The sequence below is a fragment of the Bombus fervidus genome, chromosome 18 (assembly GCF_041682495.2).
Source record: "Bombus fervidus isolate BK054 chromosome 18, iyBomFerv1, whole genome shotgun sequence".
Taxonomy (NCBI): Eukaryota; Metazoa; Arthropoda; class Insecta; order Hymenoptera; family Apidae; genus Bombus; species Bombus fervidus.
In genome coordinates, this window is record NC_091534.1 from 8,256,099 (window position 1) to 8,279,491 (window position 23,393).

The 23,393-nt window shown below is 26.4% G+C and overlaps 4 protein-coding genes across 7 annotated transcripts; 2 read left to right on the top strand and 2 right to left on the bottom strand.

The window, feature by feature from the left end:
* Positions 1-9: 9 nt before the first annotated feature.
* Nprl3 (GATOR complex protein Nprl3) lies at positions 10-4,234 on the top strand. The gene is made up of 8 exons (XM_072020736.1): positions 10-304; positions 450-616; positions 736-1,007; positions 1,077-1,172; positions 1,235-1,453; positions 1,516-1,849; positions 1,924-2,100; positions 2,177-4,234. The coding sequence occupies exons 1-8, from the start codon at positions 286-288 to the stop codon at positions 2,549-2,551; spliced, it is 1,659 nt and encodes a 552-aa protein (XP_071876837.1). The 5' UTR covers positions 10-285; the 3' UTR covers positions 2,552-4,234.
* On the bottom strand, positions 3,728-12,175 carry Dcr-1 (Endoribonuclease Dcr-1). Of its 2 annotated transcripts, none has more exons than XM_072020708.1 (20): positions 11,962-12,175; positions 11,762-11,877; positions 11,502-11,661; positions 11,100-11,395; positions 9,635-10,560; positions 9,363-9,541; positions 8,975-9,126; positions 8,730-8,871; positions 8,401-8,631; positions 8,147-8,326; positions 7,833-8,046; positions 7,582-7,754; positions 7,328-7,506; positions 6,894-7,147; positions 5,647-6,824; positions 5,000-5,572; positions 4,703-4,934; positions 4,404-4,624; positions 4,154-4,319; positions 3,728-4,070 (listed from the first exon to the last, which is right to left on the bottom strand). In XM_072020708.1, exons 1-20 carry the CDS (start codon positions 12,019-12,021, stop codon positions 3,823-3,825), a joined length of 5,880 nt encoding a protein of 1,959 aa, XP_071876809.1. In that variant the 5' UTR covers positions 12,022-12,175; the 3' UTR covers positions 3,728-3,822. The 2 variants fall into 2 exon arrangements, with proteins under 2 accessions (XP_071876809.1, XP_071876808.1); XM_072020707.1 differs by having other exon boundaries at positions 9,635-10,578.
* Rps30 (ribosomal protein S30) lies at positions 7,578-15,791 on the top strand. Of its 3 annotated transcripts, none has more exons than XM_072020752.1 (5): positions 7,578-7,581; positions 13,107-13,191; positions 14,087-14,222; positions 14,764-14,819; positions 15,576-15,791. In XM_072020752.1, the coding sequence occupies exons 2-5, from the start codon at positions 13,114-13,116 to the stop codon at positions 15,705-15,707; spliced, it is 402 nt and encodes a 133-aa protein (XP_071876853.1). In that variant the 5' UTR covers positions 7,578-7,581; positions 13,107-13,113; the 3' UTR covers positions 15,708-15,791. The 3 variants fall into 3 exon arrangements, with proteins under 3 accessions (XP_071876853.1, XP_071876852.1, XP_071876851.1); XM_072020751.1 differs by lacking the exon at positions 7,578-7,581 and adding an exon at positions 12,616-12,681 and having other exon boundaries at positions 13,101-13,191; XM_072020750.1 differs by lacking the exon at positions 7,578-7,581 and adding an exon at positions 12,629-12,749 and having other exon boundaries at positions 13,103-13,191.
* Positions 14,671-23,203, bottom strand: Hop (tyrosine-protein kinase hopscotch). The gene is made up of 12 exons (XM_072020712.1): positions 22,984-23,203; positions 22,330-22,628; positions 21,738-22,097; positions 20,641-20,844; positions 20,272-20,552; positions 19,865-20,189; positions 19,290-19,679; positions 18,645-19,021; positions 18,379-18,575; positions 17,925-18,209; positions 17,471-17,808; positions 14,671-17,398 (listed from the first exon to the last, which is right to left on the bottom strand). Exons 1-12 carry the CDS (start codon positions 23,083-23,085, stop codon positions 17,065-17,067), a joined length of 3,492 nt encoding a protein of 1,163 aa, XP_071876813.1. The 5' UTR covers positions 23,086-23,203; the 3' UTR covers positions 14,671-17,064.
* Between the last annotated feature and the right edge of the window lie 190 nt (positions 23,204-23,393).

Genomic DNA, 23,393 nt, shown 5'->3' on the forward strand with positions numbered 1-23,393 from the left:
ACAATCCTATAGTATTCAAAAACAGGATAAAGAATGATAAATATATAAACACATTACCACTGTAATCAGTACACTAAACACGAGAAATAATTTGACTACTTAAACATACAATTAAATGTTTAATTATAATCATATAATATCTATGAATTTGCAGTACAAATTTCTTAAACGAACCTTTAAAAAACCATGTTTGTTAAACCAAAATGCATGTGTATTAAACTTAAGAATAGCGTAATATCTAGACCGCATGGTTCCGGTAAAACGTAATGAGCAATATGTCAAAAAATGTTTACTCAGAAAAATGGTATTTATATCTCGAATATAAAGTTATTTCGAGTTTATATTTTTACCGATTATATATTTACCGATTTCCTTTCTAACTAATTAAATTTTCTGGTTAATAATTTATTGATGACAAGATTTTATATAACCTCTATATCAATTAACAGCAATTATGGAGATAAATCCATTGAGTATAATTCTTGTGAAAAGTGATAGTAAAGGTGATAGACTTTTATTTCGATATCCACACGTAGCGAAACATACACGAGATTCTAATCAATGTACTAGAAGAAAAAATCCTTATTCTTTAACTATCACAGAGGATTTATTACAGGTCTGTTTCATATAATATTCTGACCTAGTACTTTGTGACAAATGTCATTAATTCAATATCACATAATATCATTGCACAAATAAAGTAATTTAATAACATTCAATAAATTTTATTAACAGTCTTTACCTTTTCCAATCTCTAACATAAGCAATGGAAATTTGACTGGAGTAACTGATGAAGTATTATCTACGTTATTCGCTGTTAAACCAGAATTATGTGAACAAAAGTTCGAATTAAAAGTAAATGATGTCCGTTTTGTTGGACATCCAACTTTAGTTCCATCTCATGGAATGAAAGAGGTTAATTCTTCGATGCTTTTTAATATAGTTTTTGCCCTTCAAGCTCAAGCCAGCCATTCTATAGTAAAATGTTATTATGATTTAAGTAGGAGGTTTGTCATATATTATATTATAAAAGCATGATATATGAAAGACAAAATTTCAAGTGTTATTTATCTTAGGTTAGGCATAGCTTTGAGACACGAAGAAAAGAGATGTGGATTTTTAACAGAAGAAATAAAGATTATGGTTTCTACTCATGATGAAGTTGCTACTAGGTATATAGAATTATATGTGTGATAAAAGAATAACAATTGGAACTTCTTATATGTATTTATAGATCAGAAGGTGAAAGTGATTGTGATGAGTCGCCATATGAATTAATATTGCAAAGAAGTTCACTTTCACGTGATTTGAAGTCTGTGTTTAGTAGTCTTACTACTTCTGGTATAATCAATATTATGATTAATAAATGGATTCAAGTACGTTTCTGTCTCCCACAAAAGGTTCATCAATCTCATAAAAAAGGATTTGTTATCAATCCAGAAATAATAGACAGGTAAATATTATATTCAATAATTACAAATTGAAGTAAATATTGAACATTAAACTTTATTGCAGGTGTTTAAACAGTTTAAGGCCTTATCACGGTATACTATTACTCATTGAACCTTTAGATTTATTAGATTCACTTCCAATAGATTCTTCTCCTGCACTTAAACGCCTAATCCAAATGTATAGTCCTTTAAAAAGTCTACAAACTCTAGCTGCTGATTCTGACTTAACACTAACTCAAGTTTTTCAATTGACTGGGCATTTAATATATTGGGCTAAAGCTACTATAATTTATCCTCTTTGTGAAAGCAATGTTTATGTTGTATCACCAGATGCTATTATTACAAATCAATTGTTAGAGGTGTTTTCTGAAGAATTTCCTGGGCTTTGTCTTTTACAAGTATGTGAAAGAATTGTTTATATAATTTTATATTATTCGAATTGTATGTAAAATTAAATTTCTACTGGTAATAGGTTCTCAGTGATTTTTCACTACCAATTTCCATAAGTCAACAGTTAAATCCTTTGAGCCAGTCACAACAACAAACACAATTAGTAAAAATAATAATATGGTTATTAAAGAATCATTTACTTTTACAACTACATACATATGTACAATATATGCCAACTGTACACGGACGAGTATCATTGGTAAGTTTAAAGAAATTTATTTTTTAACTATAAATTAAATTACTTTTTAACTATAATCTGTCACATATTTTTTAAGGATGCAAAAGATGAATTGAATCATAATATAAATGAAATCACAGACAGTAATAGTGCATGTAACTTAAGTGATGTTCCAAAAGGTACTTCAGCTGATATAAATGAAGAACTATCAATAACACTTCATAAAGAAAATGGAATATACAATTATCAATCGGAAGAGTATGATATTCCTTCTGATGATAGAAAATTACTTGATAGATTATGCCGTCTTGGTTATTTTAATGGAGGTCATCATTTAGAAGAGATTATGTATTTAGAAAATATTCGTAGATCGCAATTATTACAGATCTTAGATAAATTTCGAGACGTGTTAATTACATGCAAATGTGAAGATCCTGCTATAGCTCTTTTTTATAGCCAGTTTGGCTCTTAACATTTTTATTTTAAATAGATATAAAAAGATATTAAATTGTATATATATTACATTTTGCAAACATTTCTAATTAAATGATATATTCGTGGTTCTTCAGATTACGATCGTATTATCATATTCCGATCTAATTGAAAGTTTTAATATATTTAAATATACATATAATAACATTATTGTATCATATTAAAAAATTTAATTTTATAGCACAATTTAAAATTCATTCTCTTATTTTATATAATTAAAAACATTTATTACAAAAATTTAGTACAACTTATATGATAAATATTCGTTTCTACAAAAAAAGAAAAGTAATGCTAGTTACATAAAGATTATATTACATTCAAATATGCAGAAAAATGATTAATAAAAATTAATAAAAAGTGGCATATGTACATGATACAGTGATGTGTACCATCTACATATATATATATATATATATATATATATAACAATTTTAAACTTATCATATGATGTAGTTTCCGTTTTAGATTATACATTTTTAGTAATTTTACTTCAAATTGAAATTGACAATTTCTTGATAAATAATAATTAGGTATTGATAAAAATGTAAAGGTATAAAAAATTATAATGGGAACAACTTCATTAAGAAAGAAGATATTAATTTTTAACTTTTTAAATTTAGCTATTAATTTCCCTAATACATATTAATCTTTCTATACAATATGTTTATTATGTATATTTCTATTATAAAAAATTCCACCGGTTCTAAATCTTTTTAATACTGGGAAAATATATTTAAAAAACATATAATGTGTTGACTAGAATTTTGAGGAAAATTGGTAAACAACAAATTGCATAATTTATAAGGTAATGAGATGCTCGAAAGATATTTTATGTCATAGAAAAAAGTTACTTACAATTGATTAAATCAATACTTATGACACATTGAATACCAGAACTACATATTTCAATATAGCATATTTAAAAAATAGTTTTGGAATTTTTAAGTACTTTTTATATGATTGCTTAAATATTTACAATATAACAATATATTTACGCTTCTTCCCCAAAATTTTGTTTTGTTAATTGTAATAATAAACTTCGATACATATCGTTTCTACTAATTCGTGCAATTCATAAATCCATTCTATAACGTTAGTGCAATGTTATTTTAGGCTAGAATACATAAAATTTCTTTATATTACAAATTCATAAGTATTTATGGATACAATTTTATAGAAATATATTTTAACAGTAATACAGAAATTAATCTCATTTTATGTTTTCATTTTGATCTAATATTGTATATGCTATCATAGTTTATCTCTTGAATAATTCTGCATCTTCTTCAGCTTTTTTAAAGCACATTTTGCTGCAGTACATTTTGCAATTCTATAATTTCTGCCAATTCCTTTAAAAGAGCCCTTACCAAAAACATCTACTGTAACTCGAACTCTTCGTCCATCAGCCAATTTTTCTGGTTTTCCAAACTTTGCTGTTTCAGGCTCTAATTCTAATAGTTCACGAATTGGAGATTTAGGAACATTGGTGCTGAATTGTTCTGAAATAGTAAAATATTCCTGTTGTTTCTTTTCATGAAAAATTTATCTTTGTAATTAGATAAAAGATATTTTAAAAAGTTACCAATTTCATTTTTCATAATGGCGTAATAGACGCTCCATACTGCATCCAAGGACATTCCACTATCTAAATAAATTGCACCAGCTAGTGATTCAAAAACATCACCTAATGCTTTTGGTACCTCTACATCTTCAGCTTCTTCGCATTCTTCTTCTCCAATTAAATAATACTTAAAAAGAAACAAATAATAATAATGAAATATAGACACACACGTAATGCATATATATAAGCAAATTTGTTTAAAGCTTCTTACTTCTTCGCTAATAGAATGTCCATTTTCTTCTTGAATCCTAACGAAACGATTTATGACAATACTTAAACCAGGAGAAAGATGTCGAAAATATTTATGAAATCCACATCTTACAGCTAAAGAAGCAAATATAGTATTATTAACTAAGGCGGATCGTAAATCTGTTAAAGCACCTGGAGAATGTTGACGAGCATCTTCATATAAATGTCTTGTTATTAAATAATCTAGAATTACAATTTTTTATATTAAATTTTTCACTATTGGAAATTATACTAGAATGACAAGAACCAATTATTTGCTACCTAAAACAGCATCTCCAAGAAACTCTAAACGTTGGTAACAATCTGTCAGCCTATTAGGTTGATATGATGCATGAGTAAATGCTTGTAATAAATAACTAATGTCATGAAATTCATATCCTATACTTTTCTCTAATTCTTCATAACCATCAAGCATCATTTTTAATTCTTGTTCTGGATCAGGAATGTATCGAAGTAAGGGATTTTGTGGCTCTTCCAATTTTCCATAACGAATCTACAATAATTGATATGCTTTATATATGATATTTATTTATAATTATATAAATCAATTATAGATACCTGTGTCCATGTTGTTTGTCCTTTTTCGTTCGTTCCTTTTATATAAGGGGTACTACCTGGAACTCTTTCTCTTGGTTCTGATTCTTGTATAATAGTAATCTCTTCTGTAGGTAAAACATGAATCCCTAACCAAGCCATGAAAAGTAATGCACCTCTAGATCCACAAGCAATTAAATAAGCTCCAATCAACGCTTCCACGCAATCTGCGATACTTTTATCAGGAATGCTATGTTGCGTAATTAAATTGTACGGTATAAAACAACGCATGTTATCTAAATTATTCGAAAGTGATGTCTCATTCCGATCAAGTTCAGTTTTCATGACACCCAATTTTTGTTCCGTTTCTCGAACTAATTGAGTTATTTCAGAAGGATTTACGGCTTGCAAAGCTGGAATGTCGGCTTGATTCCACAAAGTAGAAGGTACACCAGATTCAATTAATGCTTGTTCAAGTTCCTTTGGAACATAATAACAAGGAGGTAACCAATTGTCATGTGGTTCGAATTTTGTTGCTATCATGCTCTCACCTAACATTTTTTGTCTCCCTAATCTGTATAAATTTAAATTACTGACCTAAAAGGTTTTCATTATATTAAAATAAATTATTACAACCAACAAAGCTAATTAATATCTCGAATTTTGTATACCTGTTTAGATCTCAAGTGACTAAGCTTGCCTTCGTGTATATTATCATATGTACAATATAAATAAGTAGTTATAGCATATTTCAAAAAAGAATCACCAATAGTTTCTAAACGTTCTAAGTTAATACCATCATTTGCATTGGACATAGTTAAAGCTTGTAAGATTAAACTAGGACTTGGGCCCGCATGGTTTTCTAGTTCTGGTTGAAAATCAAAGCTAAAAAGATTACTGTCTGAATGATATGTAAATTTCGATGGATTAGAATCCTTTTTTATCAATTGTACAGTATCATTGTTATTTAATATTTCTTTAGTGAATTTCTCGATTACAGTTTCTACATAATCTTTGTGTTTATAATTTGGCAAATTCTCTTCACATTGTAAATTACATGAAGCTTTTTTTTTTATTGCAATTTCATTATCACAGGGTATAAAAGATCCATTTTGCATTATTTCACATTCTCTTACTTTAGCAAATTCGTAATGAGCTTGTCTATGCTTCGCAATTGAAGAATTCTCTTTCTCTTCCGTGTACGACCATAAAACGTCATCCAAATTTTTCTCAGTTTCTAACAAATCCAAAATTTTTTTATTGGTCTCTTGCTTAGACATCTGTTTCTCGTCTTCTACGGCTTCTGCAATATTTTCTCCCATGTAAGCAATTCGTAACCCTCTGTTTTCATCTTCACTTTCATCAGAAGTATCGACAAATCCATCGCTATAAATATCGTCCGATTCATAACCGTCGAAATCTGATTCACATGCAGGGGATCCGTATCGAATATCACTCCAGTTAAAATCATTTGGTAAAACAGTTACATTTAAGGGAAATGACTTTAAATTATTTGTTTCAAAATCCAGAGAATTCATTGCCATGTCGCTTGACCAAGTACCAATTTCTAATTCATTTTCGTCATTTGACATTTGTTCCCCTATTTCGATTACCTTATCATTTTTTATTTGAAACTCGTAATTATTTTCATTCAAGTCTTCTTTATCTGATTTGTGTAAACTGTCTATTATATCTTTAGGTATATTTTGACATTTATTATCAATTGTATCATTTGTAGAATTTTGTTGGATAGTTTCATTTCTGGCTAACTTTGCTTTTTCAGATTCCTTAGATTTCTTTAAAACCTCCGCTAAACTCCAACCAAAATCTAATGGTGGCCATTCAAAATCTAAAATATTTTCACATTAAAATCAAAAAACGAAAACTCTAGAAGTAATTTCTATAATTTTATATCTACCGAGATTTAAATTTTCCTGTCCTAAATTTATCATTCGTGCAACTTGACACCGTATTTGATTAGCAAGTAATAGAGCATTAATTCTATATAAAATACAAGGTAAACAAACTGCTTGTCTCCAAAGTGAAGCTGGGAAAGGATGAATTGCACATAATTCAGCAACAAGAATTTGTTTTTGCTCCAGATTTTCCCGTTTTGCCCGTTTTGTTTCTTCACTACTTGTTGGTAAAGCAACACCTTTTCGATTAACATACCTAAAATAAAATATTAGATATAAATATAGTATATTTATTTTATTCCATATTTATTTAATAATAATATTGTATATATATGTATATATATATTATAAATATTATAAATTACAAATAAAACAATTATAAATATAATTACAAAAACAATTTTAAATATAATCATATATTTTGCATCATATCTACCTTGGTGTTAAAAAATTCAATCTAGCTGATGTGTGATCCACATCTAGTAAAGGTTGATCTAAATTTTGTATCTGTATATCATATTTTTTAAGATAATATTCTTCAAAAGTGCTATAATCATCACCAGGAAAAGAAGATTTGGGATTTAAATTTGTACAAATTTCAGCAACATAAAAGTACTAAAACGAGCAAGAAAATATAATGTATTTCAATTGTAACGTTTTTTTATTTATATTAGATTTTCATTAAAATACCTGAGGTTGATCTTGACTTCTATACCATGGCATAATTACTGCATCATGGTATTTCGATGCATCAAACTTGAAATTTTTTCTGATTTCTTCTGGAACTTTAGTTGGCCCTGCATTTCGATTTTTATATATACATTCTAAGAAATTCCAATCTACAATGACGTCAGATTGTTCATCTGTTAAAAATAGATTTGTATGTATATAATATCAAATATAATATAAATAATAATATTTTTAACAATGTTCACAGTTACCTAATTTCACAGGTACAATCATATATGAGTTCTCTGAAGCATTAGGATCAAAAAGCATCAAATATTGTTGTAATCTTAATACGTTTGTAAAAGTATAATTAAGAAAAATAGCAATTTTTTCTACTTGCATTTCATTCAGAATTATAGTCTGTTTACTAAGTTTTAATTTTACATGAACTTCCCCAGATCTAGTATAAATAGGAAATGGACATAACTAAAATAAAAAGTTAATGATTAATATTGCGAGTAATTTACACATTTTGTGTCTGTGTGTGTGCGCGCGCGCGCGTGTGTATGTGTGTAATTATGACTACCTTAGGAATTTCTTTTAATGTTATTATACCAAAACCAATAGCTGATTCCTCAGGAGGATATATACGTCGACCTCTTGTATTTTGTTCTTCAGGTAAAGGACAACTCAAAACCAGATTAATATGATATAAATAAGAAGGAACTCCAATTATTGGTCTACAATCTATTAATGCCTCAGCTGTCTATGAAGCACAATTTAATATTAGGATTAAATAAAGTATATATTACTATAACTTTTATCTTTTATGAATAAAACCTTTTTATAATAATATTGTCTGCGCTTAGTTGTTCCCGGTCGAGCTTCAGAAAAGTCCACTTTACTTTCATCTGGTAGAGCAGGTACTTCTGCATCCTCTGGTTTAGCTTTAAAATTTTCCTTCCCAATGGGTAACAAATTATCGTCTATTTCATTTTTTCTGTGTAAATCAATACACAACTGTAAAGCAGCCATTCGTCTTGCCATAGCTCTATTAGGCATAGGATATGACTGAAATAATAGTGTAATATACAATAATTCACATACACACATATATATTGGAAAAGATTTAATATTATGCTTCCATTATAAAGAACAAAAATATTTACCAATACAACATATTTTACTGGAGAATTTATAGGAAGTCGTAAAGAACATGTGTACATAAGTTTATTATCAACATCCATTTCTTGAATGGACCATTCTGGAGTTAACCTTGTAAAAGTATCACTAGGTAATTTTGCACAGTATCTAAACAAATAAAATTTTATAATAATATGAAATAATTTCTAGAATTATGATTATAAAATATTTAAAGTGCTTTCATTGTTTTCTATTCATAATTTTATACTACCTGTTTACTAGTGATATAGCAGAATTAAAAGTAACTTTAGGTGCATCATCTCCATCAAGCGGTTTATAATGTGGTATCATAGCAGCATACATGTCTGCTTCGTTTTCTTCTTCTTCAGATGGTTCGTTATTAGAACATTTTACTAACAAAGTCTACAAAATAGATTGATGCTCTTCCATTAAAACTTTCGACTGGGATGGACACAGGTAATGAACCACATTAAATGGCTGATATTAAAACTGGTACACACTGAAGTTTATGACTAAATTAAATCGAGCAGACAATATAGTCATTAATCAAACATCAGATCCAGTTCATATATTCCATTAAATTTTACCATAACGAATAATTAAAGTAATTAAAAAGAATATACCATATAATTTAATACCTTTTCTATGTAATGATATTGAGCTAGCTGCCATATATACTCTTTTGACATTTCTTGTGGTACTAATAAGACATATAATGCATCTGTAGCTCTTGCACGACTTTTACATTGTACATATGACTGATAAGTTTTTGGAAAATCGTACCTCATTACGAAATTGCATTTGGGAATATCTATACCTAACAAACATAAAACGGTATATTAGTATAATATTAATAAAATAATATTTAAAATAAGTTATGTAGTAATAATAAGATAAATTAGTGACTAACCTTCTTCTAAAATTGAAGTCGAAATTAATAAATTACATTCATGTATCCTAAATCTTTTTAAAACTTCTTCTTGTTTTCTATGTTCTATTTCTAAATCTTTTGAATAACTAATATCTTCAATATTCCTCTCAATCGTATAAAGAGGTGACAAAAAATGTAAGTCTTCATCATGCATAGATATTTCGTTTAACAAATAAAACAACACTTTTGCCACAAATGCCTTATTTACAAAAATTACTCCACAAAGTAAGTCAGGATCTGTAATACCACGCATGTGTCGTGGTGCTCTAGGTGGTTTTCTACAATTTTCTTCATTACTTTTCCAATTACAATCTGATTTTTTAGATTGCACAAATCTATCTCTAGTAAACCCTTCCCTATTATTTACTGGTAACTTTTGAGAAATATTTTCATTTAGTTTATTATCAGTATTATTAATATCTTTATTATAATACGGTGTATATGTTTTTAAAATTTGCAATAATCTATGAACCTTTGGAGTAGTATATTTATATATTCTTTCCTTTTCAGATAAAACTTCAAATGTATTATCACACAAAGCTCGTATTTTTGTGAAAACAGATGCTACCATGTTTAATAATAGGTAATGTCTTTCATAAGGTGTCTTTACTTTTAATTTTTCTGTTAAAATTAGAAGAGCCAGTGCAGCACGATCTGCACACCATGGTCCAAGAGTTTCTAATATGTACAAAAAGTCTTGCATCATCTCAAAAGGTTTCTCTGTAGGATCTGGTATTTTTTGGATGTCTTCATAAAATTCTTCATTGTAAATCTCAGTTGGATCATGACGATGATCACGTAAAAATTCAAGAGCATGCAATATATAATTTTCTATAGTAGTATGTAATTTTCCTTTTGCATTTTTAGCATATTCTACTACATATTCTTTAGGCTTAGGGCTATACCTATTTAAAAAAAGATCACTATTGAGTAAAAATATCATATATTAGAATCATATAATTATAATAACTTTATTTTTTGTTTCATTAAAAATAGAAAAAAAGAAATGTAAAGAAGAAATGTTAAAATGTATTTTCCTAAGATTACATTTCATTTCATACATGCACCTAAAAATGCAGTATATCTTTTTAATAGAATTCTGAATACCTTTTTATCTAAGATAATATTAAGATATAATATTAGAAAAATTAATTATTCTGTAATAAGCTAAAAAATGTTTAAATTTAATATATTTGCGTCTTTTAGCATAGAGTTATCTCAAAGATAAAATGTACATATGTTTACTTCAATTTAAGACTTAATAAAACCAATTACTAATACCTTTACAATTTTTTTTTTTTACAAAAAAAGATTTGTTCTTGGTATATTATATTGAACTTATGAAACAAGCAAAGTTATGAAAAGAAAGATTTTTATACCAATCAATTTTTTGTATTTCTTACCCTAACGACAAGATTTACCTTGCATACTAAAATATACATACCGCAATATAGATAATATATCACTAGCTGTTTCAACTTCACATTGAAATGTGTCTTCTACTTTTTCTATTTCCAATCCTAATCTTCCAGGCTCTTGTGTTAAATTAAACAATGGTACAGCTAATCCAATGATTCTAGGAACATTCTCACATGCCAAAATAGTTTGTAAAATAAATTTTAGCTTGTTATTGTCTATAGATTTATGGCACTCATCAATTATGACTAGATTTATCTGACATGGTAAAATTTTTCTATCTGTCAATAATTGTGCACATGTCTTTGCAGTTGTAACTAGTACCTAAAAAAATTATTCAAAATAATTTATAGAAAATTAAAGAAGTTAGTAGTATAATAATAATATATGTTGGTAAACATATTACTAATAAGACACTAATATTCCTTACATGAGAAGTTTCAAAGTTTTCTATAAATTCTGTAAGTGAACAAGTGTCACATAATAATACTTTTAAATCTGTCAGTTGTTGTATGTAGCTTGCTTTTATTGTACATTTTTCTTCGTCTGTTAATATAAACAATGATCGTCTTCCTCCTTCACTTAATAATCTAAATTAACAATTTACAATAAATAATTTTAAAAGAAATTTAATGCAATAATGCAAGAATTCTCCAAGAAGAAAAACTAATTATAATTATATATTATTACCTTCTATTGTTTGTAGCAAATTCTTGGATTAATTTTATAACAATAAAAGTTTGTTCATAATTTTTACCTAAACAAACAATAATGTCTTTATCTTTAGCAGCATAAAATAATTCTACCTGCAATAATATTTATTTTAAATATTGTATACAACAATATATTTTCTTAAAATCCTTTAAATAATTTATAAAATTCTCTCTTACTTGATATTCTCTAGGTGTAAAAGATTTTGTATAAATCTGATCGTTCAGTGGAAATGCCATGGGATCTATAACCTTCGTTATTTTAATAAGATATTTGATAAAATGTTATTCTTAACTATAACAAAAACAAGATTATGCTTTTAAGATTTATTATTTAATCTTGCATTAAATTCTAATATAAGGTTAGGCTAAGATGATAACAGTTGAAAATTTTCATACTCAATAAGACTTGTGTGTTCACTATATTATACATGTACATACTTTCATGCATATGAAAGGTATAAATCGAAATTTGATTGGTTAACTATGCTACTTAAGAATCTCCAGTATTTTAAGAAATATTATTTAAATTTTTGTACCTTCAAATATAAATTTTTCAATGTTAATTAAAATTAACAGTTTTCCTATATATGTGAATTATATATTTTTATATATGAAATTAAATATTTATGAAAATATAATCACACGAAAATATAGTACACGTTATATTATAATTAATCCTCCTATTATTAAACAATCATAATTTCCCTTCAATATTTTTACAATATGCTATTAAATAATATGTAAAATAAATATTAAGTTTAACAGAATATCGATAAATCGTTATTTGCAATATTAAAACAAAATCGATTAATCGTTTCGTTATCAGATTATCGATAGTTCTTCATAATCTCCAACAACTTCAACATAGGGATCCCGTTAATCATTACTGCGTCGTTTGTGAGTATAAATTATCGCATTTCCTCATTTTAATGTGATAAGTATTGTTACAGCATTAATCTATTAAGGTACAATATTTTTATAACTATATCTGATATTAGTTAGAATGTCTTTTTAATAAAAACAACTATTTTAAAATTAAATATGGTTCTTTTAGTAACACGTGTTAATATTAGTCATTCATCCTTTGTGTGATCAGTTCGTACACGTATGTAGTTTATACATACATATTTTTAATTAACTGATATGAAATGTATAATTATTTTCAACATTTATATTTACTTAAATATATTTTATGTTAATTGAATTATAGCATTATATCTGTAGAGCTTATAGGTTAATTAATAATAAAGTAGAATTTCATATAAAGTAAAATATCTTAGATAGATATTAATTATTCTGTTAAATTATGTTTTTAGAGATAGTGTAAACATGCAGTTACACATCAGAGGAGGAGAACATACAACTTTGGTTGAGTCGCACGAAAATGAGACTATAGCAGACATAAAGGTATGATAAAAAAAATAGTAATATTGTTATTGTAATTAGTTTATTACAGAATTTAATTTGATACAATATGTTTTCTGAAATGTGCTCTTTGAAATAAGAAAAGAGTCTTCTTGTTTTATATATATTTATATATTATAAGTGAAAGGTCTTTATTTACATTAATTCAAAACTAATTTGAAATATATTATCTTTTATCATAATAATCTATTGACAATATTTTTATTTTTAAAAACATAAATAATTTTCAATAATTCAAATTAATGTATATATAATTAAATTATTTATAGATAGATAACTTTATTTTCCTGTCTTTTGGACTTTAAAAGGGTTGGAATGTAGCTGTGCATACAAAAGAGGATAATTACAATAAATAAATTATTTATAATAAATATATAATATGTAAATTCACTTAATATAAATAACTATTTTATATATAATTATTATGTATTCATAAAATCAATAATATTATCTTGACATGTATTTAATCATTTGCGTCGCAATGATAATCTGGAGTCTAAACTTTATGCCTCTGGAACGAGCAACGACGCAATATCAAATGACAAACTTATGAGCTGGTGGTCAAATAAATCTTTTATTGAACACCATTTGCGAATATATGTCAACAGTTATATGAATTAAAGGAACTTTGAAATTTTTAGAGGAAGTAATATATGATAAGACTATTAAACACTCTTTATAATATAGTTTATAATATAGTGATAACAATATAATTTTTTTTTATATTCTTTAGTATCTTATCACTATAGTAAATATTTTAAAAGTGCTTTAGATAAATAATACTATTTCCTGTGAAGTGATGAAAGATTAGATTCTAGAGCCTTTAATAATTAAATATAAGATAACAATAATTAAAATTTATTTTTATTTTTTCCAGAGAAAAATTGTTGAAACAAAGGGTGCTGCAAATACAGAATTCAACTTGTACTGTTCTGGTCTCTTACTGGAAAATGATGCTTTAGTTGGAGATCTTACATCAAATGTTCTAGAATTAACAGTTTCTCTTCCTGGTGGTAAGTTTTGACAACTAAGAAAATTTTGTTCTTTTTGAAATTTATATATTATTAGGGATGTGGGAAATATCTGGGATTTTAAGAATTTAGAGAACCTGAACATCATTTTGAGATTAGTTTGCTTACAACTATGTTATGGGATGGGCAGACATTGTATTTGCATTTATTGTAATTCACAGACTTCTCGAGCTGTATTATATGCTTAATTTAATTTTTTTATGAGAATCACATACTGTCAAAAACAATTGTAAGTATCTATCTAATTAAAAGTTACTTTTATGTGTTATATTAATAATTTGAAACTATTGTCAGAAACAATATATTAATATAAGACATGTTGTTAAGTATTTATCCTAAGATAGTCTCAAACCTTGATTCAAATTTTCGAAATTCTTGGAAATCCCTATATTTTTAAAATCTCAAGATGGTTTCAAGAATCAGACTCTACATTTTCGTATACCTCTAGATATTATTGATCTTCAAGTTTACAAATATAAAATTATTTTAACATAAATAATCAAATATTATTTTAATTTTTAAGGTAAGGTCCATGGATCTTTAGCGCGTGCTGGAAAAGTAAAAGCTCAAACTCCAAAGGTAATTAAGTCATACAATATGTAATTAAGGAAAATAAATATTATAGACTAATGTAGTAAATTCTAAAATCAACTTAACTATCTAAATATGCATCTATCACATAAAACAATCAACAATTGGCATGCTACACACGTTGTTTCTACATTGTAAAACAATCTGGTATCAACGTGCATAACACACATTCCTTTGTTAATTTTTAAAATGATTAAAACATTCGTAAGAAATCTACAGTTTAAAGTCACATTTAGTCAATTCTTAACACTTTGCTATCAGAATATTAACTGTACCAATACAATATTTTTGATGTCATATGATAAACATATTCACTTTATATAATTATTGAACTCGAACTTTTTATTGAAAAATATTTTTCTTTTTTTTTTCTTTTTTTTTCAAAGATACTATCATATGGTAAATTCATGTAGAAAGAAGTAAAACTTCAGATATATCAAGAAAAATTATATATTGACAAGGACTCGGATAATCAGCAACTATCTTGGTTTTATCAATTAGAAAATCATAGAATATTTCACAGAAAGAATTTATCGATTATTTTGATTAGAGTCAACAGTATGATTGAAAGAAAAGAATGAATATATCTCTTTCCATCAATACTCTGAAATAATCATTAGGACAAGTATTATAGAAAATATCACGCATAGAAAATAGAAATTATATGAATGTTTTAATTTTCGTAAATTTGCCCTACTACATTTTTTTAAAATATTATTTCAAATATTCTTTTCCATTACACAGGTGGAGAAACAAGAAAAGAGTAAAAAGAAAACAGGTCGAGCTAAAAGGCGAATTCAATACAATCGAAGATTCGTTAACGTGGTCCAAACTTACAGTCGTCGACGTGGACCAAACGCTAATTCAAATTCATAATTGTATGCATATATATTTATATATATGTATATATACATATATACATTCTGTAATTATGAAAACGAAATAAAAAATTAAATGTAACCATTTCTTTATTTATTTCTTACTCTTTGTAATTGTATTAGCATTTATAGAATATTTCAATATATTACAGTGACAATTCGATTGAAAGTTTAAAAATTCATTTCAATTGTTTGATATTAAAATTTTTAATATTAAACAGAGTTATTCATCAATGTAATAAAATTTTTATAAAAATACTATGCAGTCCTAATTAAAAAGTATTTAGTTTATATTAAAAAATTTCCGAAATATTTTAATTGAGAATATTTACAAAAGATAGACAAATATTAAGACTACAAAATAAATTTTAAATTTCTTTGACAGAAACATATTACATAGTTTACAAAAATTACATATACATATGTACAGATTTTAGATAAAATTATTTTAAGTATACATATATCTTAACTTTTGTAACACTATGTGTACGCTTGTGTAATATTATATGTAGGTATACATATATTTTAGAAATAAACTTTTCTACGAAAGAGATCAATTAAATTTGTGCTTAAAAATTAAAATCGTGAAAAGACGTATTAGTTTTTTTTCAATATTAACAAACTACAGTAATACATAATACGTATTATACGAACTTTACTTATTTAAGCTTAATTCTTAATGATACTGTAATTAATATATCAATTCAACAAATTTTTTAATGTTTATTGCATTAAACATATATATGATTGCAGTTACTTAATTTTTACAAATATTATTTTTTCATCTTAATCTCAATTTTGTGATATAATTAATGAAATGATCATTTATTTCTTACAAAAAGCAAAGATACTAATTTCTTTACAATAAGTATTTACTTGTATGTAAAAAGAACTCTTGTATATACATATACACAAGGAAAGAATTCTGTGGAATTCATTCTACTTTATACTAAATTGTATCTCTTTACAAATTCACAATTTAAATTTATTTCGTAATGCTAAAGTAAATAATATATGACAACAGGAAATAGGTACATTAATACCTTCCTTTTTGAATAATTACAACAATTATATTTATAACAATAATTTCATATAAACTTTTTAATTAAGGTCGTCATACTCTAAGTAAAACGTACCAATTTGTATATTTACTTAATTATTAAATTTGAATCAATATATTGCTATTTAATGTCCATAAATTTGAAAAAGTTCAATTTAACTTTGACAAATAGATATACCAAAGTTCCATAAATTATTAAAATTAAAATTGTACAAACTTTTTACATAATTTAAAGTTGAATTTGCCTAACTTACACTTAATTTCACATGTATTTTTTATTTTCTATCTTTGCTTTTTAGTATTGAGCAAGAAGATCTTTAATATCCTTGCAAAGAGTTGCAAAATCTGGTCTCTGATGGCTTTGTAAATGCCAGCAAGGATACATAAGTTTTACATAAATTGCTTGTGGACAGGTAGACGGACAAGGAAGACGAGTGCCTCTTTCTAATGCAGCCAACAATTCAGTACTTCCTTTTTCTTGTTCATTTTGAAGACGGTCTATACTTGAATCAAGGCCGGGTAAACGTGGTTCTTCTCCAAAGCCAAATGTTTCATACATTGTTACACCAAATGACCATACATCTGATCGAGTAGAAAATTTTCCATCTCTAATACTTTCTGGAGCATACCTTAAAAAGAAAGGCTTTCTAGAATAGAATAAAAACTCAAGAACACATAATTTCATTATATCTGTAACTTACCATTTAATAGGAAGGCCTCGATCAGTTTGTAAAATGTAGTAATCGTTTTTTCCAGTAACTTGAGCTAATCCAAAGTCACTGATTTTAACTTTATTTTCATCTGCAACTAAAATATTTCTTGCAGCAAGATCTCTATGAACAATACTCATACTACCTAAATAATCCATTCCTGTTGCAATATCTAAAGCAAATCCTAATAGTCTTTTATGAGTCAATTCTTGTTTGTGAATTGTTAGATAACTTTGCAATGAACCATGTTTTACATATTCCATTACCAAACAAACTTCAGGTTCTGATATTACACCGAGAATTTCCACTACATTTGGATGTTTCAAGGTCTGCAATTTTACTTGATTAATATCTATTACAGTTTTAATATTACAATATTAATATTAAATTTCACAAAAAATAAATTAAAAGTTAGTAAATAAATTAAAAGAATTATTAAATTAACCTTCATTATAGCAATCTCTCTTTCAAAGTCTCTTATATCTGCTTCAAGTGCTCTTGTTTTCAATTTTTTTATAGCAACTTGTTGTGGTTCAATATCTTTCCCATTTTCTCTTTCCAAAGTACCTCTATAAACTTCCCCATAAAAACCTTGACCGATTCTGCCTTGTAGAATTATATTACAATCGATATCTAATTCATAAATGCCTCGCATTTGACCTAAAGAACCATTGCTACTTCCTCCAGACCCACAATCTTCTCCTGTTCCAGATTCATTTCTTCTCATTACCTATTTTTATATTAATATTATGTGTTAAGTTTATTATAATTAATTAAAACCATTAATTTTTAGAAAACACGATTTGGTTAAATTATTTTTATTCTTTAGACTTATAAGTAGCAACTATTAAATTTAGATATTGAAATATATTCAATCAATTAGTTTATTATTTTATTACCTCGCCTAAGTCACCAGGGTGTCCTATTCGCAGAGCTTGAGTGGAGTGTTCAATACAGTTCATGTTAGGAATGTTATTTTGAGAAATTGAACACCCTTCTGAATCTCTTCTTGCATTGGATAACCAACCTAAATATGCAGAGAGGTCTTCTGTACTGCCTGCATAATTATCATTGGTGTTAATTAAACTTTGCACGCCTAAAATTTAAATAAATTAAATTTTTGAATTTTGTTAAAACAATGTTACTATAGCAAAGGAACTCTTACTATCATCAGTGCCATTCCATTGAAGACTTGTATTGTCTGTAGAAAGACTACTACTTCTTGATTCACTATTTATTGATCTATTATCGCTGGAGTCAGAGTTATCTTGCTCAAATTTTTTCAATTCAGGAGTAAATGTTTTAGGGAAAGCTGTTGCGTACGTATGACTTCTGCGAGAATTGTATACTTGATACAGAATTTGATTAATGTCTCTCATAATTGCTTGAGGTTGTTTTCTAGAACCACTTGAATCTCCCCAACACTCAAGCATCAACCTATATACGTCCATAGGACAACCATTTGGAATAGGTAAACGTTTTCCAGATTCATAATATTTCTTCATAATAGAAGTATTTCGGAATTCTTGTAATGTGGCTCCCCTAGGATTAAATAGCGCAGACACACATATTAAATTTTATTTTTATAAATTTTAGTTTTATTTGTTAAATCTTATAGAATATTATAAAATACTTGTGATAAATTACTATATTATTAAACACACGTATTTTATAATTTATGCTATTAAAACAAGTTTATTTTATTTACTACATAGTTTTATGCTATGAAAACAATTCTATGACTAAACTAAATCAAAATTATAATGAAACAACAAAAGATTAGTAGATTTTGTTCATTAAAAAGCTTTACCTAGCAAATATTTGCCAAATTGTTGTTCCAACAGCCCAAACATCTGCCTGAAAACTATGTCTAGCCAATTCTCGATCATTATAAGTTTCTGGAGGTAACCAGTGAATATCTGTTTCTGTATATACAAATATTCCTGGATCGGCAAGTTTTACGACAAAACTATTATTAGTATGGGCATGTACTAGCAGTTTATTGCATCTAATGTTACCATGAACTACACCATTCTCTTCAAGATGCCAAAGAGCAGTGGCTAAACAAGCTGTTGCTTCTACCATATCTACAGTTTTGATAGTTTGAGAAGAAGAACTACGTAAATATTCATCAAGAGAGCCATGTCGTACCAATTCCAGAAGCATCCCAATGGATGGTGTTACTGTTAAACCATACAATCTAATACAACATATAAAGTCATTGTAGTATCAATATGATATACATAAATTTAAAAACGTTACTAATATTTGTTATACTATAACTTAAGATATTTTAATTATTACATTATTTCATATAATATTAAAATGTAGGAAATTACAATTTATATTTATTCTATGCACCAATCTATTCAAAATGTTATTCACCTTACAACAGCACTTGAACGCAATAGGGACCATTTTCCAGCAAGTTCCAAAAATTCTTTTGTAAAATGTATTTCTTCTTCTTGTTTTAAAATTTTCAGAGCAACTTCTAATTTTTTTCCTTTAGTTAATCTCCAAATTGCTCTATAAAGAGCTGTTGGTGAATATTGTTGAATCCTAGTAGTTCTTAAAAAAGGCTTGTAAATTTCTAACTGATTTTGAGGTACACAACGAGGTCCAGTTTCTAAAACTGAAGCAACTATTTGTTCATCAGCTGCAACTTCACTAACTGCACTTTCAGGAGCACAAAGTAATAATGATGATTTATCTAAAAAAGTAAGTTAATTCTTTCTCTTACTAACATTATTAATACAGATCAAAATAAAACTAGAAAAACATTCTTAATTTACCATATTCTGATGGCGGTAAACATTCTGAAAGATATGGCTGTCCATCAGAATCTTGGAAAGATGAGACACATTGTGCCAATGTATTGTATCGACTAGAAACACCAGTAATAGTGAAATCATCTGATTCAATCCTTTCTTCTATTCTCTTTGAAAATAATTTTCCTTCCTTATTGCATGCATCTAAATAATATACATTGTACTCTGTTTCACTTTCTCTAAGTATATAAGAACCTGGTTTATTAGCACGCTTTTTTTGGAGTTTCATATATGAAAATTCTTGCCTAAAATAAAATTTTAATGTTATGTTCTTATACTTTTATGAAATTTTATACTGCAACACTATATTAAATTAAGTAAATGAAATCTTACCCAACTGGACCATGACATTTTAATTTATGTAACCTTTCTAAAGAAGGGGTGAAAATTTCTCCACATAAATTAAATGTCCATTTAACTGCTAGGCGATAGTAACCATCCAGAGCAGAAACAAAGGACACTAAAATTGCATTGTTTGAAAATATTAGGTATGAAGGTATACCATTCTTTCTTGATATTTCCACTGTGTTATCTTGTCTAGAAAATAATAGAAATATTAAAATTTGAAATACTGAAATATTACAAACAAAAAAGTGTTAATTATAATATTATATTAAGATGTTCAATGCTCAAAGGAAAAGGATTTTAGTTAAATTTTATTACAGAAGTTCCAATATTTAAGAGAAAAATAGTAGTAGTATTAAATTTGATTTTTGAGTTTTCTTTACATTTAATTTACTTAAATAGTATATTTAAGAATATTATACAATATTCTAGATTGTATACCATCAATGGACTATGTGCTACGCAAAATGTTAATAAGTATTTTATATAAAATTTACACATTTTATTATATAATCCTAATGAATTGAATGCAAACTTTCTTTACTTAAGAAAGAATATTTTTATTACAACACGTAATAGTTTCAAATCAAATTTAATTTCTATAATAATCGTTTGACATATAAATTGCGACTATGAATGAACAATTATAATTTTATCTCAACAAGATCTATAAGAACGAGAACTATTTTTACTAAGAAATATTGCTTTTTACTAAGAAAAAAAAGGAAACTATTTCTACAGATAAAGATAATATTTTTAATTTTCTATAAAAATGAAATATACAAAAATATAATTAACGATAATAATATAATGTATTCAATTGTGATATATTAAATACAATTTACAAACAAATATTTCTTATGAAACGATAGTATCCTCTATCTTATTCTTTCTGTAGACAATTGAATAGTAAACTACTGAATAATAAAAAAGATTTGAGTATAAAAATATTAAAGATTGATCTCATTGTAATGCATAATATAGTTTCTACAACAAAAAAACACTTTTCTGATAAAAAATGTAAAAATTACGTTTAAATCTTGTTTCTAATATTTATCTATTATATTTAACAATAAATTTAAAACCTTATAGAAACAAAACATAAATCTTCGATTGCACATAATGTAATCCATGGATTAGTAATTGTTTCACAATATTTTACTTCATCAAAATTGACTCTTAAAATAATTTTTGCTGGAGGATCTTGAAGACCTCTATCCATTAAAGCTTCATATTCTTCATATGGGTAATTTGGTGCCATACATTCAAATTGTTTCAAATACTGTTCTTTAACATAATTTGCATCATATCCAGATATTTTACGAAGCGCATTCTGAATTGGTTTTTTAATAAAAAATGCATGACGCTTTATACATTCTTTAGGAATATATTTTCTGTATTCCGCTTGCACTGTTTCTCTTGATATTTTTTTTTCTAACATCACTCTATAAAAAGACAACAAAAATTGAATTAATGTTTTACAAAACTCGAACTTTATTTAATTAATAAAACCCATACCAGAATCAAAAAGCAAATTAATTGTAATAATAATTCTTACAAATTCCATATTTTTCATATAACTTCAAATAACAATATAAAATATTTCTATATTACACTAAAAATGAAATTATAAATAAATAAATCATTAAGTGATTGAATTAAATGTATTATACAAACCTATACATATCACTAACACCAAGACCAATTAATTCTTGTTTATGTCTTTCATAAACGATGTCTGGTACGTTATTATCCATAACATCTGAACGTGCCTGTTGAAAATAATAATCGTAGGCTTTTATGTCAACCTGCTTCAGTCTGTGTAAACTTGAAGGTTTAAATCTTAACCTAAATTCATATTTGTTTTTATCTTTCATTTCCAAGAGGTATGCTGATGGATACCAAAGTTTCGTATAATGATCTCTAAGAGTAAAAAGATGCCTGGCTACTGGACCTATACCAAGAGATTTACAGGCCTAAAAAATGATTTTCTATGTAAATTAAAATGCAAATTTAAATATTTGCTGAAATAAATAGGATAAATTTAATTTAAAAAGTTGTTATTATATTCTTATATACATTACATTAAATATTTTATTAAGTCTAAGTATCATCAAAATTTATATTAGATCTTTAAACAGTTCAAGTCAAAAATAAATTTTAATTCAATTTTAATTTCATTAAACACACACATTCAAGTTTAATTGATATTTGCAAAATACCAATAAAACTATTCAATATCTTGTAAAATTCTGAATAAAATATTCATTTAACCTCAAAATAATAAGAAATAGAATTATGAGGAAATATAGCTTTTTAAAATTATTTTACCTTAATACAAAGGTCTTCAATTGTTTGTCCATAAGTAATTGTAAGGGATAATTCCTTGACTTCGTTCGCAACATAAACGATCGCTGAACAATCGTTTTCCATTGTTAATACAGTTATACGTTCTTTTCACATTTTGTTACTTCAGTTGCTCATAGTATATTGTTTATTTACAATGCGAGTTTGGAGTTTGCATTAACACGCATGTACGGGTGTATATGACCACGACTGTGCGCGCATGGCAATGAAAACACGAATGAATGAATATGACCATACATATATGTATATAGCAACAATATACATACATACGTACTTATATACAGATCATGAATATATAAAATTAATTGAATATTTCAATTTATTATTTATACGTAATAAATAATTTTGTTGACAATAAAATTTTACAAACATAA